Source organism: Ostrea edulis, chromosome 8 (genome assembly GCF_947568905.1).
Source record: "Ostrea edulis chromosome 8, xbOstEdul1.1, whole genome shotgun sequence".
NCBI lineage: Eukaryota > Metazoa > Mollusca > Bivalvia > Ostreida > Ostreidae > Ostrea > Ostrea edulis.
In genome coordinates, this window is record NC_079171.1 from 23,919,448 (window position 1) to 23,940,432 (window position 20,985).

A 20,985-nucleotide genomic window follows, 5' to 3' on the forward strand; every position below is an offset into this window, starting at 1 on the left:
TCTACTGTCAGTGCGTATATTAGAGCTGTTTTTAAAGTCTGCGTTCTCATTCATTCCAGTGATTTTTCTACTTGTAATTGACCTTAATGTGTAAATTGCAAAGAATTGTAAATAATTCTAACACTGTTTACTCTATACATTTGTTATGAAAATAACACAGTCAGTTCTACATGTTGTACATTCTCTTCATCTAATTTTCTCCAAATGTTCATATCAAAGTTTTTTTTTTAAATTGAGAAACGCACTTGAAAGTAAACCATACACGAACATTTCAATTAAACATAAACGATGCAAATTGGGAGGGGGGGGGGGGGGTTCGATATTCAGAATAATAAGTTTTCAAGAGGGGAAAACTTAAATTGTTTGTAGAAAAATCACTGTACTCTTACAGTACCTTAAATTCTTTCATAAAACCGGCACTTTCGTTTGCTGCCTTTTGGCGAATGGTATTTAGAAGATCTTTTACAACAATGTCCTTGGCCACTGACAAATTATTATAGTACACGGCTTCTTCCGGGTTTTCACTATGAGGTTCCTCTTCCGGGTCCTCAATTGGAATAGACACGGAGGTGTTGTTGGTGTTCAGTTTGTTTTTAACTGAAACACAGACAAAAAATGAATAAAACTTCTTTTTGATGAATTATACATTCATATGTTTATCTATATCAGAAATCATTGAAGCGTGTTTATTTGACCAGATAGGGAGAATTTGAAATGCTGACATTTGATTATATTCAAATGATATAGAGGTATAACTGATGATTTAGTAGGCGTACATCTACACCCATTCACGCTGTTTCAAAATGTATTTAGTTTATGTTTCACACCCCGAACAAAATAATTTTGCGCATACCAATTCACTTGGTACACCCCAAGTCCACGCTTCATGGTTGGGTAACACTACCACTGTATCTATAAATATTTAACCAATGATTTTCGATACCTGTGACAGGTATTGTAGTATATCTTGGCAACAAATGTATATAGTGGCATTTAAACGTATTGACAAAGAATTAAGTTTTTTTTATTTAGATTGTGCATGAAAAGTGTTTTGCTTTGTTAATTATAATTTTGAACTGAATCAGGAATTTGATGATCGAGAATTCCATTAGCTATATAGCAGAATATTTACGATTACAATGTTCTTTACAAATTGTAATGATAGTCATTTTCTCATGAACGCGTTGCAGCTGTTATTTTTTATTTTTATTTTTTTTTTGCGTCCCGTCAAGATATTTTCACTCATATTGACCCATCTCTAGTTGTAGGTGAAGTGCCACAAATTTAGACCCATACTTAGCGCTCAGAGCCGTAGCAGTGAGAGCTCATTATCGTTCCAACGCCTTTTGCGACCCAAGACCTCCGTTTTGAGGTCAAATCCGAAAGACCCGTGACTCTCACTTCTAAATGCCAAGCAATGTGAAGGGGCAGTCACTACTTATTCTAAAGTCTTAGGTCTGACATGGCTATGGCATGAGCGGGACTATAACTCACGACTTCCCGGTTATGAAGTGAACACTACCACTGAGCTTGTTGCAGTTATGAAAAATTCAGGAATAGATCTTACGTCTATACGTTTACATTCACTGAACTTTTCTTCTTATATTCCTATTGAAATTGGCATTGCTTTTGTCTGCGACAATGGATGTATGTTTGTTGTAAACTAGTGTGATCCGGTTATTTAGGGCCACCAGTCTGCGTAATCATTACCAACTATGCGGCGTCATCAAGGTCAAAGAATGAATTGCTTGTTCCGTAGAGAATGGGTCAACCATATACTATTTTAGCGCTTAAACCTCGTTTATATTGTACATGTAAAACACTGCATAAAGGTATACACAACAAAATACCTTTCTTTGTTTCATCGATCATGTGATGAAAGTAACAAACACACGCGGGTTGTGATATTTTTCAGCATTGCTAGCTACCTTCATCACACGATGAGACAACAAAGACTACATTTTATTGGTTGATTAACCGATGGAAATTCCAATGAAAATTTGTTTGTTTTGATGTTTTCTGCCACACTCAACAATTTTTCAGTTATATGGTGGCGCCCAGTTTTTATTGGTGGAAGATAGAACCCAGATACAATGTACCTGGGAAGAGACCACCAACCTTCCGAAAGTAAACTGGGAAACTTTCTCACTTACCGGCGCGAGCGGGATTCAAACCCGCGCCGACAGAGGTGAGAGGCCGTGTGATTTTGAGCGCAATGCTCTAACCACTCGGCCACGGTGGCCCCGAAAATGAAAGTAAAAATATAATAATAGATTAAAGTTTTGAAATAACTGCGATGCTCCATACCGGTATACTATAGCGATTCATGAAGCACAACGGCGTAAGGTGTCACAGTTAATACCATCGTGTGTTTTTCTAATATACAGATTGTTAAAATCACAAAATTGAACTCCAAGTTCTTCCTACCTATCGCGCCAGAGCTACATGTAAGACGTTGAAATAGGTAGTGATTGCTCCGTCGCTAAACGCTCGGTATTTAGAAGTGATAATCACAGGTCTTTCGCATACATGACCTTAAAACGGAGGTATCGTACATGTCGCGGCAAGCGTTGGCGCAATAAAGAACCCTCACTGCTACGGCCCTGAGCGCTAAGCTTAGGTCTAAATCCGTGGTAGTAAACTTATAGCTGGTGTCGTCTCAATATGAGTGAAACATTCTCGACGGGGCGTAAAATAAATCAATATTCCTACCTGTTTTGTTGGTTAAGGATGGCGTTGACGAGTTTGAATTCTTCCGTCGTCTAAAGATATAATGAATAATGATTACGTGTACACATAATCACGACGATTGGATATAAATAAGGATGCTGTTAGATAGATATTGATAAATTGAAAAGAAGAGATTAACACTTAATAAAAAGTTTGTTTCCCCATCAAATAAAGAGTGCATCCTGCCCTCCGATCTGCTAAAATAAAATACATACATGTGCATCTAGGATGTACATGTATGTCACACATTCTTAAACGTCTTTTAAGTAGATTTATTCGTGACATCAAACCTGCACATGGCGACTGCCATAATCACGGCTATGAGAACGACTAAACCTCCCACCACTCCGGCACCAATGATCGCCACAGGGACTTCTGGTGACTCAGAGCTCCTTTTAAACGGGGCTAAATGATAATGGAAAAGTAGTCAATGTCGCTCTACCCTCGATTAATGCGTGAAGTGAAATCTACAGAAAAGGTACAAGTTCATGCAAGTAGCAAGGTTGATTTTACGTTTTGTTTGTATTGTCCATGATCTGCTTTTGCCTTAACGGATTTACATCAGAATTTATTCGTCTACAGAAGAAAACAATATCTTGCTGTGATCTTCAATTGGACATTCTCGTTTTAAAATCAGCATTTCGCAAATTCTATGGTCGTTATAACGATCTCGTTTGCCAATGCAACCTATCATTAGATCACATGCTGTCTGACTTGATTTGTACTGATTATTAGGTCGTTCTTGATACACTGATTTTGGCTACGAATAACTCCCGTTACGTGATCAAAATATAGGGCTGACTGCTGGTCACAAGGGATGCTTACTCCTCTTTGGCACCTGAGCCCACCGCTGGTGTACCCAGAGGTATGTATCTGGCCAACTCTTAATCTTATATGCTTTGTGGGAATTATGATATTGATCACTGTCTGTTATATTCACCTTTCCATCGATATTCTTGTATTGCCTGTATAATACTCTTCATTTTAAAAAAAAGTTTAAAGAAATAAATATAGGGAGGTGTACTTTGTGTTATATTATATTTTTTAAATCGTTATTTTACATCTCATTACACATAGTTTTATTTTAAATGTATAACATTGTGTTTTTGCTATACATCAGCATGCGATACCTTATCTTATGATTACATCCACAGAAATGTTGAACATTTAGTCATGTATTATTGCATTACCTTGATCACATCTGTCACCCGTATAGTTTCTAGTACACCCACCGATACAGGACCCATTGTTCACGTAACACGTCCCGTTATAGCAATGAGGACTACACTCCTCACATGACGCGCCGTAAAATTTTGGATCACATTCTGAAAGAAGGTAGGCATTAAAATCTAAACATGACTGTAAATTATACCGACGTTTGAGATGTCACTGAGAATTAATTAATACACACCGTTATGTCTTTTTTGTTTCCCATTTAACATATAATATTTACATTCACTTGATCTTTTCCAAAATTTGTGGCACTTTTTCAAGAGAAAACGACGCCTCTCTACGAGATAAAATCCTCGAATAAACGTAAAACAACATAAAACAAATACATAGGGTAAATACGTATGTTCTTACCCATACATCGTTCTCCCTGCCATCCCGTTTTACAAGTGCAATTCCCTGTTGTTCGTTCACATTTCTTCGATCTACAACCAGGACCACAACTATTGTAACACGCCACACCAAACTTTCCATCGATACAGCCATTATCACAATTCCCGGAAGTTCTGTTGCATCCGTTTTTACAGTCTGGGTTACACGTTACATTACACGTGTCTTTGTAGTATCCAGTATCACATCCATCAGTACAGGAGCCAGTGGTGTTATTACACGCCCGTCCCTTACAGTATATACTGCAATCTTCAGAACAATTAGGTCCGAAGTGTAATGCGTCACATTCTGTAGTTGAGTTGAAAAGTGTGCTATTTTAAAGTTTTAGATAAGCATTAAGCATAAGTGAATGGATATACTATTATGTGCTATCTATTCTTTTTTATGTTATCCCCCCCCCCTTTAAACAACCCTACATCAATCATTATGTACGTTTTGTATATTTTATTCCGTCAGTACATTCTACGAGGATCTTCTCATAACTGTTTACAGATACACAATTAGAAATAACTGAGTTAACTTACTGTCACAGATATTCCCTGTCCAGTTTGTTTTACATCCCCCAATGCAATGTCCGTTGTGTTGATCACATGTTCCTGACTTACAGTAAGGACTGCATGCTCTGTTACAGAATAGACCGTGATACCCAGCATTACAGTCACTACACGCTCCAGTGACCCTGTCACAAGTCCGGGGACTACACCGGGAGTCACACTGGTGTTCACATGTGTATCCATAATAAAAGTCAGCACAGCCCGTGGTACAAGTTCCGTTTCCTTGTTCACACGTGTTTCCTATGCAGTGTTGGTTACACTGTGATTTACACGTGTTACCCCAGTATCCCGTGATACAGCCCTCGGTGCAGTATCCATTAGATCGAGTGCAGGTAGTATTTACACAGGTATCACAAGCTGTCAAAAACATTAACGACATGTAAAATCTGTGTGCAATCGTATTAAATTATGAATTACCAAAGTCATGTTTTATTTAATTGACCATGTTGAATAATTGTTTTCCCAGAAGGGCGTAGTTGACAAATATGATAATTATAAACTTTCCTGCGATTGTTTGTCTGTCTGATCTGAGAAGTCACAGGGGTTCAAAAGTGTATTCTTAAAATACAAAATAAGGTAAATTTCAGATACTTACGACACGCCCCACTAATAATGTCACATACTGAACAACCCTGACATGGTGCGCATGAATTCCCATACTTCCCTACACCGCAACCTTAAAAGTGTAATCAAATAGGATTCATTATATCACCGTTTAGCTATATAACTGCAAATTTATAAATGTGATCACTATCCTTCTTTTTTCTTATGAGCTTGAATAGAATGAGTATTGGATAATTGTTTCATAACAATTAGATTGGAATTGTCTTTGCTTGCAATATTTATGGTCACATGTAGCAAATGGATCTGGTTATTGATATAAGTAAATGTTTTGGAACTTTTTTAACCTTTCCATTGGTATAACATTTATTTCTTAACAATAGCATACTGATCGACATCGTGGCATTGCAATGTAGCTGTGTTGTGCTTTCTTTGAAATCACTTCCATTCCATTCACCTCAGATACATCAATAGGTTTAGATAGCAGTTATATCACAGAAATAGTTATTGATTTATTATATTCATATGTGCTCATTTTTAGGTATTTTAATTTATCTTTATTTAGGCATATCATGAAGGTGTTTAACAGTAATTATATTTAAATTTTCTTCCATCGTTCTCTAGATAACGAACGAGGGTGTTCGATACAGGACCGAGATTCTCTGTGACGACCTCTAAGTATAAAAGATAACAAGGTAGCTTGTTCATGGTGAAATTAAAGGTCGGATCCAAAATGCACCGTTAAAACTGCAATATCACAGTTCTTGCACACGTTGTATTTTGTCGTGGAATAGTTCGGAAAACCTCCAAGGCAAAATATCTTCTGTAAGTATCGGGTCGTTTTTTTTTTCATTTTCGTTCAGGACGCGGTAAATTAAGCATGAGCTTGTTGCTAGTAGAATTGTTTAAACTACTCCACCCCTTTTTCATCCCTAATGTGTCTTCTCTATTGAACGCTCTGCTATATTAGCAGTTTCAGATCTGATTTTCGTTTTTTGGGGTGAGGGTCTAAAAACCATAATATTCAAGGAACACCAAACACCACTAGCATCCATGGATGAAAACCCATTTCCAGTTCCCCAAAAAACAAAACATCTGAATTATGACCGTAAACTAACTATTCGAACTGATGAGCACTTGGAACCAGCCTAGATACTCAAATATGATTTAAGGTAATCATACACATGAAGCAGGAAAATAATAAATAACATATGTAGCCAGGTGTCGGATCTTGGATACTTGTGTCCATTGTATTTCATGTGACTGGGTAGAAAGAAAGGGTGCCTGAGAGAGAGAATGATAGTTCTGTTCACATATCTACTAAAACCATTTTACCTGTCCGCCCCATACTTACTCACACCATAAGAGTTGAAACACGTACATCATGAAGTGTCATTGTATAGGGTTATACGGACCGATAAGATTTATGTATTATCATATTAATAGTTCAGCGTTTAATGCTATACACTTGATATAAGAAATCAATCTTAAGCATAAATTTAATTTGGGTATATTTAAAGTTAATGAATTGTATGCAAAGCTTGACCATTAAGTATCTTGTATAAATGTTGTAGACTTTTTTCGTTGAATATAATATTTAAAAACCCGAGAATATGGATTACACGTAGCTAGCTTTATTAATTCGATATATCGACTTCAGAAGACAAAGATCGTGCCCCATGCTGTATGATTGTTTTTCTGAAGTCGATATATTGACTCTCTATATATTAATGAGGCTAATGACCATCACACGTTTACCGTAAACGTCTATCTCGCATATCTCCAGCACTGGCCCAGTCTTCGTCAGATTTTCATCTTCGGTAGCATCGTACGTGGTCTCCAGGATGACGTATCTCGCTGTTTCTTTACAAGGAATGTCAATCACGGATGGAGGCGTGGCCGGGGCGGTTGTGTTGTCCTCGTAACAACGTTTTCTCTGTGACGTTAAGGTTGTAGTGGAGTCCGCCGATCTGTTCGATACATCTAAGTAGAACTGGCGAAATCGGTATGGAGGCCAATCAGCTGTACATGAGAAAATGATTTGTATCCCACAGCCATCATTAACAAACAAAGTCATTAGTTGATGATGTCTAAAACTTTCCTGTGTACCAGCATACAAGTGTTTTATGTAAAATATAGGAGTATAGGTGTGACATCTTATAAATTAACACATTTTGCTACAACTCCAAAAACGTCACTGCTTCTACTTTTATTATTGATTCATACATGAGGTGAAGTCCGTAAGCTATAATAGAATCTTGATCAGTACAAATCGTTAAATTAAATAAAAACCTACTTTCATTTTCAATAAACTACCCTTAAATAGCAAATTGAGAGTAAAGTGGTGGATCTAAGCTATGTATTTTTAAAATGATAACTTAATATAATACAATATGAAGTAATTCTGCTGTTTATTGATGCTTGATACTGAAGTTACAGAAGAATTAAGTTTTGATGATCGTTGAATAAATAAATTATGCCTGCTCGTTTCTTCAATCCGTGATTCTAGTGTTTAATCAGCCTTATGGAAATTTCAGAACGAAGTACCCAGAACAACATCACACAACCGATGGCAAATTTTCGGGCCCCTCCAGCAAGACGACAATTTGCGATTGGTTTACAATATGATTAACATAAGGTTGTATAGGTGTTCAATGTTAGTTATAATTATAATACCTTTGACTAGGTACATATTTATCTTTCTATGAAGGTTTGGAATTATATTACTTATACATCTCATTCAACGAAGCCCCCCTCCCCCTCCCTAGAAATTGATGGATTTTTAATTACGATACTCATCTGATATATTCGATAGTCTTTCTTTCTTCGTGATTATAGACGTAACTGTTACGACTTTTTGTAATAATCTATCAACAGTTACTGATATGTACAAACACATGTATAAACACAAAAAAGTTTTTATTTTGGTTGAACATGTTTTGTGATGATACATATCTTGAAAGTAAGTAATACGTTGTAAACTCTGCAATATGTCAGATATCGAATGGTCCCTGACTGTTCTGGGAATTTTGCGCCTTTAAAGTCAAACATTATACCGACATTAGGTTGTATACTACTTGACAATGTTCAACAAACCAGGCCAATGTTTACAATATAGCAGTTTTTCCGTTTGTCATTCATATAGTGCATTATGTTTTCAATTATTGCGTTTGAAGAGAAGAATTTATAATGTTGCTTTTAAATTCTCGCCCTGGACAAAACTACTATTATAAACACATTCGCAATACTGGTTTTCAAATTTTGAAATTTTGAACGACCGTTCATTTTGTCTTTGGTCAACTATTCGGCATGGCTGATTACTACACTTGCATTCGTAAAATCATTATCTAATTTTCAGTACGGAGAGAGATCGTATATGGTTTTTAAAAATTATTTCTAAACAGCATTGTATTATGCATAACATAATAAGAATTAGTCAGCAGGCAATGCCTTCTCCTTGAAGGTAAAAAGCAATGACCACATATTGTTGTACATGAGAAATTACAATATATACACGTGTGATCAATTATGTTACACAAGGAAGATTTAATTTGGAGCTCCAAGTGACTTCCTAATTATCAAGTTTTATTTACTTTATATGATATCATTAATATACCTTAAATAATGCACGTCATTATTCAAAAGTTGTTTTAAACTCATTTGAATTAAAGATAACGTTCATACAATTCATACAAGCATTTAAAACGCCCTTCCTCTATGCAATGAAAGGCGAAAGTAATGAACAGTGATCGATCTCATAACTCCTATACGCAATACAAAATAGATAGTTGGAGAGACATAGACCCTGGTCACACCAAAGGTGGGACCAGGTGTCTAGGAGGAGTAAGCATCACATGTCCACCGGTCACACCCGCCGTGAGCCCTATATCTTGATCAGGTAAACGGAGATATCTGCAGTCAAAATCAGTGTGCCAAAAACTTTACTCTCTTCCACTGAGATTTTTACACACGTTATTTCAAGAAGCCACGGCAAGTCTGTACTTGAATTTTTCAACACCTGAATATAGACTGAACTCTATGATTATGGATGTCACCAATCACAGGCTTTTTAAAGCACCACGGGTGATATTCCTTCCAAATCGTAACGCCAGTTCCTTAAGCTCACACAAACAACATGAGCAAAATTCTTCGTCATAATAGAGTTCAGTCGTGTGTTCCAACTTATTTCAAGTTCAAGTCTACACTCAGTATTTCCTACACATATAATTCTGCTATTGCATCAAAACTTTTCAATCATTAACAAACGTTGCAGTACCTAGATATAGACCATCTTATACTTAATCCACCTACGTGTTCTTGTTCTTAATCTTCTTTCAACTATAGTTCAACTGGACATGCCATTACTGGTGATGTAGATATATAGTCCAACTAGACATGTCATTACTCGTTATGTTGATATAGTTGAAAATGAGGACTGTAATGTTCTTGCATATATTTTTCTTTTTATGCTAAGTTTTCCCAAGATTTATTTTTCTTTACATCTACAAAAGTTATTTTGTCTGACACTGTGAATTAGTTATCTTTCTTTTTTAAAGGAGTTAATGTTTTTCGTTTCCAATGTATCAAAGTTTTTTTTATGAATTCGCCATGTTGCAGAAGTTGCCGTTTACGAATATTTGCAGATGGTATATGATGTATACAATTTAGGCCTATGCTCGGCGTTTATGGCCATTGAGCAGGAAGGGATCTTTATCGTGTCACAGGTGCTGTTACACGGGACCCGGTTTTTGCGGTCTCATCCGAAGAACCGCCCTATGTAGTCGCCTCTTATTACAAGCAAGGAGTACTGAGGACCTATTCTAACCAGGACCCCCACATGAAGTATATAAAACTGTTTAAAGTGAAACCATTTAATGGTATGTTTAATATTTCTGTTTTATAAATTGATGGATTCTTGTCTGTTACAAAATAAGTTTTGCATAAATATCCTGATACGTTTGTGTCTATGATGTCATTAGAGTGACGGATCAAAGGTTTCCGAAGGTACATGTGAAAGTCAAATATATGACAAAATACTCAGCCATTTTGGGTACCAGTCTGGAATTTTACTCAACAGTATTTCTATTTTTAATTGATGGCAATAAGGGTGAAGGCCCCTAAAGTCCCCACTGCATGCATTGCATAAGCAAGAAGTCAAGTGAAAGTACCTGACTATTGAAGCAGTGATTGTATTCATACCCAGGAAAAGACTGGTCACGTGACCAGCTTCATGCTACAAGAAATTGAATGTCAGTTGAATGAATATTGTCATATAAGGCAGTGCATTAGCAACTGTGAATGTAACAGATTATTTGCAGTCGTTCTAATGCCTGTAACATTGGAGCATCGAATACAACTACGATATCTGTAGTCACTGGAGCAACGGAATTTACACAAGCTTACCATGTATTTGTTTATGTTAATTCCGAATCAAAAGTTGCGTAGTATTTTTCAGTTAGCAATTATCTGTGTCTTAAAGAATGGTATGAAAGATTGACCAAGCTTTTGAAGAGTATGATTGTAGGTCATTAACAATTATTTCGGAACTTATTATGATGTACAGATATGAACACTATAAATTAAAGGTATTGAGACACAGCGAGTTGTGTTAAAATCATTATAACAAACACAACATCGATTATGTTGCGCTTTTCATTATTATTGTCACACATACCTTTTTTACTTTCTTTCCAGTTTCTAGAAGGGGGTGTTAAACATATATTAATCATCCTATTCATTTGAAATTTCATTAGCGTTCTTTCGACAAGAAGAAGCAGGGTTTGTGTTCTTTTAACCTCGGATACTTGGACACCGATGATAATGGTTATACAGTGTGTACATATCTAATCAAATCAAATTTGTTTTATTTCATACTGTCATCAGTCATAGCAAAAAGAAAATATATCATCATGATGCTGTGGAGCGCCAAATTAACATAAACTCAAATAATTGAAGATATCATCAATTCATTTGATGCGTGCAACAATTCAATTAAAGATCTCCTCAAATAATTAATGATATCTTCAATTCTGAATTATTACGGGCATTAATTGAATTGATGATAAAAATAATTCTTCAGCTGAATTGATGCACGCTTTAATTGAATTAATGATTTCTTCAAATGAATTAATGATATCAACAACTGAATTGATGCGCGCTACAATTCCAAGAAGAGAGCAATAATTGATGTAATGCGTGCATTAAATCAATTGATGACGGCAATAATTGAATTGATGCGCGCATTAATTCATTTGATGAGAGCAATAATTGATTTCATGGGCGCATTAATTCAATTATTGCTCGCTTTAATTGAATTAAAGATATCTTTAATTCATTTGAAGAGAGAACTCATTCTTTTAAAGAAAGCGAGTATATTATTAAAGATATCTTCAATTCCACATATCCACAATTGAATGAATGATCTCTTTATTTTAATTGCTGCTCTCTTTAAAAGAATTGATGCGCGCATTAATTCCTTAATCAAAAGCATTGTAAATAATTAGATATATTTTCAGTTGAATTAAAGAGATCATCAAATTATTTATACCAAGCTCTAAATTACTTTTTGAGAGCAAAATTTCTACGAAATTGATGCTCTCATCATTTTAATTGAAGAGAGCAATAATTGAATTAATGCGCGCATTAAATCAATTATTGCTGTCATTAATTTAATTGATTCGCGTATTAATTCAATTGATGAGAGAAATAATTGAATTGAATTGCGCATTAATTCATTTGATGAGAGCAATAATGATTTGTCTTCAATTATTTGAGTTTATGTTAATTTGGCGCTCCATAATTCTTGCCCCTTTCCCATCCGTCCCCGCAACTTTCTGATACCTTATGGACATGTACAATGCAATTGGCATCCCCTAATCCGATAGAATGTTGTTTGTTCTCCAACACATTTGATTTTTCTTTAACCCCCCCCCCCCTCCCCTTTCATAAAGAATCTTTAAATTTGACCGCAGCTATTAATGACGTCCTTTGAGGAATCGATATCGGATATTCATATCGCAATGTAAAAATCAAACCGATATAGTTAAAATACCACATTTCGGAAAATGAAAGTGTAGTTCCACATATATATTTGATCATGACGTAAGCCGAGTATAGATCTACTCTAATCAATTCTTAATTACATTGTTGTATTGATTTAACATATAACAACATACGAGATGATTGAAATAGAGAAGTTGAAAAAGAGAATTGTACATGTAAAGTACTGTATACATATGTATCACAGTGATCTATGGAGACCGCCTTACTATCATTTCTGTAGTATATTTTCACAGATTTCAAACTGTAATCGCTACCAAGGTCCACTTGGAACCAAGATATGTTGTGTCCGAGAGCTGTATGTGAACACTCTCCGTATGTCTGGACTTTATTTCCGTCAATGGCTTTACTCGCTTTTAATACCCGATTGCGTGTGGAGCTTTGAGAAGCTACTGTTCCTTTTTTTCTGCTTAGGTTTACTGAAAAGATAGTCAAATGATTCAGTATTATATTCAGTGAATACTATAGGGTTATTGAACTTATATTTGTGAATATTGGCACGAGTTGGCTGTAAAAATGCACACGAGCTTGCGAGTGCATTTTAACAGCCACGAGTGCCAATATTCACCAACATAAGTTCAATAACCCTTTTATTATATAGCTAAAGTATTTAGTTCTTAAATCATATTTCTTTTCACTTAAAATACTCCAAAATAGACGATAATTCATCAATATTGGCATCTAAAGTGAAGGTGTACAATATCAGCATGCATTTCTTACCTGTTCAATATTAAACCCGTCATTAGTGCATGAAGCAAACTGATTTTGTGAATAGGGACATCATAATCTATGTACAGTAAAACATTTGTTTAAACACATGGCTATGATATAAAATGCCAATTAAGTCAACTCATGTAGGGTATTCCGGGAGGAGGAGGGGTGCTGAAAACAAGTACCTCTAAATATACATTGTGTCAACACCAGTATGATCCAAATCATATCGTATAGGGTTAAGAATTTACAATAATAATATATTTGGATATATTAAAAGTAGTATGGTTCCAGCAATGTGTAAGTGTACATGTCTTTAAAGTCTTTCCACATACTATGATCGGTATTCTCTTCCCTTTTCGTATAGTCAATGGTCTTCAGAAGACCTCGTCTCGGGTTTTCTTGTTAAAATAGTTGGCTGCGACAGAAATATTCCAGCATCACAACTTCCGTTCGTTATAGTCAGGAATGAGAAGTGGCGAGGTTAAAACAATGAAATTGAGCGATGTGAAATAATTATTGCGCACCAAATAGCGATCCTTTTAATCCACGAATCATCAGTAGATTTAGAATAACCGTTCTTTTTAGTTGGTATGTGCATTATTGTTGTTTTTTCGATAGGATTTCTCAGTGAGGTGTGCTTTTTTGAACATGTCGCTGGCTGAGTTGCACACCTTGTTCATATATTATGATCGGTGATATTTTTAAAAACGGTTTCTATGCGAGATTTGTGTATTCCAATGAAATAGATAAACTCTGAAGTTACATATTGTCACAATTTGAGTTTGTTTTATTATGCTTGTTATGGCGTTCCATAGTTTGTTCTCATCATATAGTCGTTACGGATAGTTGGTCACGGCTGTCAGACCGGTTTGTAAATGCTTACGTGTTAGTTCTGACCAGGCCGTGGAAGTGGGAAGGTGTGTCCGCCCAATGTGTGAAAATGATAGACCTGTGTGGTCGAGAGTTTTACCTGTGTGGTTTACTGGGCCTGCGTTGTATGTACATTTTGTACGGGTGTTCGAATGATGTTCCTGTGTGGAAAGTAAGAACACAATTTTGAGCATTTCGACAGCGATGAGTGTGAACTGTTTATTTTTGTTTACGTTAGGAAATTGTGTTACTCTATTTAAAGTTATGTAACCAGTTTATTTGTATTACACAATATACCCGACATATGCAAGTTTTCAGTATATAATGTATTTGTAAAAACCCCGACTGTTACTGTGTAATTATAGGTGACCAGCTGTGTGTGTTATTGTATGGCTCGAACAGGTGCTCGCAACATGTATAACATGGCGTTCTGAGATATTTGAACAGCGTTAGAGAACGACCTATAGAAATACAGGAAATACGTTCACGGCTACAGAAACGTTGAGCGAGTGATGGACAAAGTGTCACCACGTGTCTGAAGACAGCCAACGACTGTTGTGTAAAATGTGGTAACTCTTTAATCAACGTATTTTCTTTCGCCATCCTGTGTAACATATTTCGAATTCGAAAGACAAGTCTGCTGGTTTTCTTACATAAGCCAACATAACGTAACATTTAGCTTTAGTCGGGTACACGTGTAATCGTCTGTAAATTCATATATTTTTTTGTTTTGTTATATTTTTGTTTTGTGTGTGTGTGCGTGTTGTTGTGTGCATGCGTGTGTATGAGTGTAGATGTTACTTGCTATATTAGTGAGCACGATAATAAACTTATTTCCACATACTCTTGATCTTTCTTCAAAGAACGGTTTGCAGCGAGGGATTATTTCCATGCCATTATCACAAATTGTGACACATATTTTATCAAAAATACGTCCGAAATACACAGAAGCCCATTTAGGACCTATCAAAAATATATTTCTAATTTGAAATAACGAATTTCAGAATTCGTTATTTCGATTTTAATTCGTTATTTCACACATTAAAATTCGTTTTAACGGATTAAATTCTTTATAACGAATTTAAACTTCGCAATAACGGATTTCAAAATTTGATATAACGAATTCAATTTGAAATAACGAATTCCGAAATTCGTTTAATCAAATTGCATAATTCGTTACAACAAAGTTTAAAAAACTTGTATTGATGAAAAGGTGAAGATAACGAACAGTCATCAATTTCATAGCTCCTATAAAGAATACAAAATTAAGAGTTGGGCAAACACGGACCCGTAAATATACCAGAGGTGGGATCAGGTGCCTAATCTTGCGACATGTTCATCCGACTACATTTTACCAACTACTCATTTTAACAAATTGTATTAATTTGTTTTAATGAATGAAAATCTGATTCAATGAATTGAAAAATCTATAATTTCAAATTATTTATCATATTCTTCATAATTCTGCAATTCTTTATCACGAATTATTTACTAATTTGATATTAACAATTCTATAAATCGTTATATCGAATTTGATATAACCATTTCTTAAATTCGTGTTTTCAAATTTAATTCGTTAATATAAATTTTGAAATTTGTTATAACAAATTTGTTATAACAAATTCAACAAATGTGTTATAACAAATTTAATCCTTTATAGCGAATTGAAAAGTTTGAAATAACAAATTAAATCTGTAATAACGAATTCTGGAATTCATTTTTTCAAATTCAAAAATAGTTTTTGATAGGTCCTAAATAGGCGTCCGTAGAAATACCTAAGAAATTGAACATTTAAAAATACAAGAAGGGGTACCGGAAGTTTTGTCCACAAGCACCTGTGCATCAAACTTAAGACTTTTTGAACTTTTTTATGTACACAATCGTATCTTCCTCTTTTGCCAATAAACTCCGGAACGCTTGTACCAACGTTACTGTTTGCACCATTGATATTGTTTCATGCATGAGGTAGGTAAGCTATCATATGATCTTACTTGGTTTGTAGGTATCGTGAAATTAATTAAAAACCCGACTTTCGTTTCTATAAATTACCCTGAAATAGCAAAATAAAACAATAAGAGGGAGTAAAGGGATTGACACACCCTCTGCCAGTGCGATGCATTATTATTTATATGTAGTGTGATTTCACAATAAGAGGGAGTAAAGGGATTGACACACCCTCTGCCAGTGCGATGCATTATTATTTATATGTAGTGTGATTTCTTCCCGCACTTGCGCGGATGTTCATCTAGTGTATAACGTGACATTAATTGCATGTAGAAAGCTACTTTCGTTTTCTATAAAACTGGTAGACACGCTTTAGTGGATTTGGGTTTTCACCCTTATAGAGGTACGCACCTGCGATTCGGAGTAATGTCCGTTTCTTTATTCTTTTTTTCTTTTTTTTTGAAGTGTAATGTTGATTTCTACATTGAAGGGGAATTAGGAAATTGAAAAGAAAAGGCAGGGTCGCAATGCTTGTTACTAGCTACAGTGTTCTAAATATTACCTTCATGCACTTAAAATTGATTCAAGATTTAATCAATTAAACTTCATTTGTCTATTGGTGTCACCACAATATAAGTAACACAAAGCAATCGTCACATAAAATAGATACATAATAATTTCTTCTAACAACACTGATCTAAAATTTTACATAATTTCCATGGTCTTGTCTTCAGTAGGGGTTAGAGATCAAATTCTAAATTATTGGCGAAAATACTGAATTTTTATACAAAATTTGAAGTAAATTAATTTCACTTTTTTTAAGAATTGGTTCTGTATTTGGAAAAATATAGCGACCAAATGGATAAATTACAACATTTGAACTAGTTCCAGGTCCCAACTAATTGAAAATAAATTATGAAGCTGAAAAACACGTATAGGAGTGTAAAAATAGAAAATATTTCGGATGAAACAGAAACTTCAATATCATGCAAAAGTGGAACTTTGTTGGTCACCTGGGTTAGGTGACCTATTGATATTGAGATGTGTCCGTCGTCGTCCGCCGTGAGTTATGCGTAGTCCATTAACAACTTCTCCCAAGAAACTACTAAGCCAGTCTTGACCAAATTTGGTATGTACCGTCTGTAGTTGAAGGGTACCGGAAATTGTAAATTTCATGACCCCCGCCATAAGGGGCCTTAATTTTTGGGTAAAAACTGTAAAATTAATGTATTTCTTCAAAAAATCTGCTTTATTCTTGGGTATCTAGCAGAAAAAGTGAGTATATAGTAATGATTAGCAAGAAAACTTTTACCAACACTATAAATTTTATGATCCCCAGGGAAGGGGTTCTGACCCAATGGCGGGGCAAACTTACTATATAATGTTTATGTGTAAAACACTTAAATGACATTTTCTTTAGTGCTATTGATACTAAATTGAAATTAAAGGAATAATTAGGAAGAACATGTTGTCCTTTACCAAATTTGTGAATTTGTAATCCTAGAGGTAGTGTTGTTTTTTTTTTGGTATCAGGGTGGGGCCAAAATTGGACAGTTATTAAATGTGTGAACAATAGAAACTGTTAACTTCTTGATAACTATCATTCCAATTCTTTTCAAATTTGGCATGAAGTATCTTTGGAACAGGGGGGACATAAACTGTAAATTTCAGGATTCCAGCAATCCTGGGTCCTAAGGGCGGTGCAGAATCACCCAAAATTGACCAATTTTTCAACATCTTCTTCTCTAGAACCGCACATGTTTAAGAAAAACTAAATACAGGAAGGCCTCTACCTAAACTGTAAAGTTCATGAACAGGTCGAACAAGTGTTCCGTAAACCCTTACTGGGATTCAGTGTAGGATGGCTAGATGTGTGGTTTAGACGCAAGTAAAGCAGAGTAGGTGTCTGTCATTGGTAGGCAGCGGAGGTTGGTGGTCAACATGTCTAGCTGTTTAAAGGACTCGGAGTGATTTATGGGTCGAGTCACGGTGTCGGTACCCACCGGAGTGCAACCAGTCCCAGGTTAAAAGTCGTGTGGTTGGTCGTATGGCACTGAGGCAGGTATTATTCACCAGGATGGCTGACTGTAGAACACCAGGGATAGTGTCGGTCATCATAGCGAGGTGACTTTTCGAGGTAACTCTGAGTATTCTCTGGATTTCGATCTTGACATAACTGTTGAGACTGTACTATGGATATCGATCCTCTCCCCATGGTTGAAGGATGGGGTGTTAGTATGGTAGGCGGTTATGGCGGTGAACAGGCTGTGCCATGTGACGGATCTCTGATATTGAGACAGGTGGTGTGGTCGCGACACGGTCCGGAGCTACAGCTGACGTGATGGGTCCACATGTAGCATGCCTCCCATCTCGGTGTAGTATAAATAATCAGAACGGTAGTGTAGAACAGTGAGACATACAGGTTACACGAACCACAGTCTGGCATCCATTGGATGGCCAGTTCTTTAAATTGTTGTAGATGATCAGTATTGGGGCGAAGATGCTTTTAAGTGTAGTGTTGGCGAGTCTGGGTTGTTCCAGGCAGGGATGTGTGCATGGGCTGAGGCTTTTGTGGGTATTCCAAGCGAGATTAAAAGCATGCAGGCTTCAGTTGATAAATGTTAATGAGTTATTGATAATTAGGTATTTTGAAATACATGTACTCATAGATCTATAATATATTACTGTAATAAATTAATTCCGGATTGGAAAATATTAACATTGATAATAAACGTGGCATATTATATCTGATGATGAGATCATGTGTATGTTTTTGTTAGCCTTATGTAAAAAAAAAAAAAAAAAAAAAAAAAAAAAAGATAATTATTCTTAAATGTCCATGTGGTATTCATTTCTTACTACATGTACTGTGACTTTAGGAACAACTCCCCTATTACCCCCTACCACACCCTCAAAATACAGTGCCCTATAACAAAACGCAAAGTATACACAACAATTACAACTCAACTGGTGTGACACAAAATCAAAGCGTGAAACGTCGGATAGAAATATGTTCTTGGATTTACTCACCGGCCAAAGTTGTATAGGTGTGGCAATATGTATCTGATAGAGCAACACCGCTGTCCGAAGCCTGGCTGTCATTGTTTTCAATGTGTTTACATGTACTTGTGGGGTAATAATAACATGAAAATCCGCAAAATAATTAAAGATTGTTGAATTGATCAATACACAGCATACATGTAACTAGTGTAATATCGATATGAAAATATACATGAAGATCTTCTTCATAAGACACCTGTTGGATCCATCCAACATGTAAATTCCGTGAACATGACATTTTACACCCACCCACCCACCCATCGCTCTACGCAATCAATCGTAACATAGTGAAGATATCGGGTTTTCATCATACTTAAATAGCAAAGCTGAGTTAAATGATGTTAGAACAAAATATGTTCAGTATTAGAATTGAATTGAACTGAATAGTGTTTTCATTTGGCTTGCCTAGAGAGCTTAAACGTAAACATACAATTCACGTTAATAGGTCAATAAAATTTTGACCAAAACCATAGATACTTTGAATGTTGATAACTAACGAATGATTCACTTGATATCATCATTGCCTAAAACATGTTTCAGTTCATGAATACAATACAATGCATGATGTTATATAAAGCATCACAAGTAATCAAATATGACGATCTATTTTCTGTCTATTTTTGTTTTGTTTTATGTGAAAAAAAAGCAAGCATTTAAGGTAAATGTAAACCTATTTATACGTACCATAGCACTGACCCAGTTCACTCAGTAGTAGAATACACATCCACTGGGTGAACGCCATTGCTGAAATTCAGAAGTCAAACAGGAACATAGCGAGAAATAGGATAAAGCGAAAAGGAAATATACCGACATAGATAAACACTCAAGAATATCTACGAATAAGATTTAACCATATATCAATAAAGCTGCACAAAAATAGAAAACTTGACATAACGCTAACGGTTTAACTGCTAAGGGGGTAGTTACTTTATGCATTGTTTCTTTAAATGAATACAACAAATGTACCTATATAATCTGTCACTCGAAAAATCAATTGGAGAAAATTTTCGGGATCTGCAGATAGGGCTCATTCATTCAGTGCACATGTACTACACTTACAAATCATTCAAATGTATTCCATTCTTTGAAGATTCCGCGGACTACACATGTATTGATTGCATACTGTACAATATCTACATGTTAGAAAGTCTGTAAGCCATAGGAGAAGCAAAACATGTTTTGGGATTTATTCTTAAAACTATTTATAGTCATTACAAATCTTAAAATTTCTTTTTTTTTTACTGTATGAATTGAAAATTGCATCCTGTTATTTTAGTCGAGTTCTTTCTGACATGTTTTACAAACTTTTCACAATGATTTTGAAAAAGGGTAACTCCGTTTACCTGATCAAGATATGGGGGTCACAGCGGGTGTGACCGGTCAACAGGGGATACTTACTGCCAACGAGGAGTGCTCTTGGGCACTTGATCCCACCTCTGATATGTCCAGATATCCGCGTTCACTCTGCTCTCCATTATGTATTCATTATAGGATTAATGAGATTTAGCATTGTTCTTCAACATTAGTATAAACAAAACAGACCAACCATTTGTATGATAATATTTGACCCAATGACAGGCTGTATTTCATTTTGATATATATTTTCAATTTCATCTCTTCAGTTTTCTTTAAAAAATTGCGGGCATATATCCCATGTTATTATATACTTTCAATTTCATCTCTTCTTTTTTCTTTAAAAGTTTGCGGTCATATATCACACGATATATGCCCGGAAACATTCCGGCCCGCAAACATTACGTCACAATCAAATTTCTACGCCGTTAATTTTCAAATTTTTCGTGTTTTTCATCTTTTACTCAGTTAAACCGATAAAGTTATTGTTAAAAATCAAATTATTGTTAGTTTCTAAATG

General features: G+C 35.5%; 1 protein-coding gene across 2 annotated transcripts in view; it reads right to left on the reverse strand.

Annotated features, from left to right (window-relative positions):
* LOC125662941 (receptor-type tyrosine-protein phosphatase epsilon-like) overlaps window positions 1-19,862 on the reverse strand; it is a 118,460-nt gene extending 98,598 nt beyond the window's left edge. For both annotated transcript variants that reach the window (XM_056147215.1, XM_056147216.1), the window contains exons 1-10: window positions 19,797-19,862; window positions 12,734-12,943; window positions 7,224-7,487; window positions 5,500-5,580; window positions 4,875-5,261; window positions 4,315-4,638; window positions 3,921-4,055; window positions 3,021-3,135; window positions 2,713-2,762; window positions 395-597 (exon numbers count right to left, since the gene is read on the reverse strand). In XM_056147215.1, the coding sequence (XP_056003190.1) occupies window positions 395-597; window positions 2,713-2,762; window positions 3,021-3,135; window positions 3,921-4,055; window positions 4,315-4,638; window positions 4,875-5,261; window positions 5,500-5,580; window positions 7,224-7,487; window positions 12,734-12,943; window positions 19,797-19,854 (1,827 nt within the window). In that variant the 5' untranslated portion in view covers window positions 19,855-19,862. The remainder of the gene's footprint in view (window positions 1-394; window positions 598-2,712; window positions 2,763-3,020; window positions 3,136-3,920; window positions 4,056-4,314; window positions 4,639-4,874; window positions 5,262-5,499; window positions 5,581-7,223; window positions 7,488-12,733; window positions 12,944-19,796) is intronic.
* Between the last annotated feature and the right edge of the window lie 1,123 nt (window positions 19,863-20,985).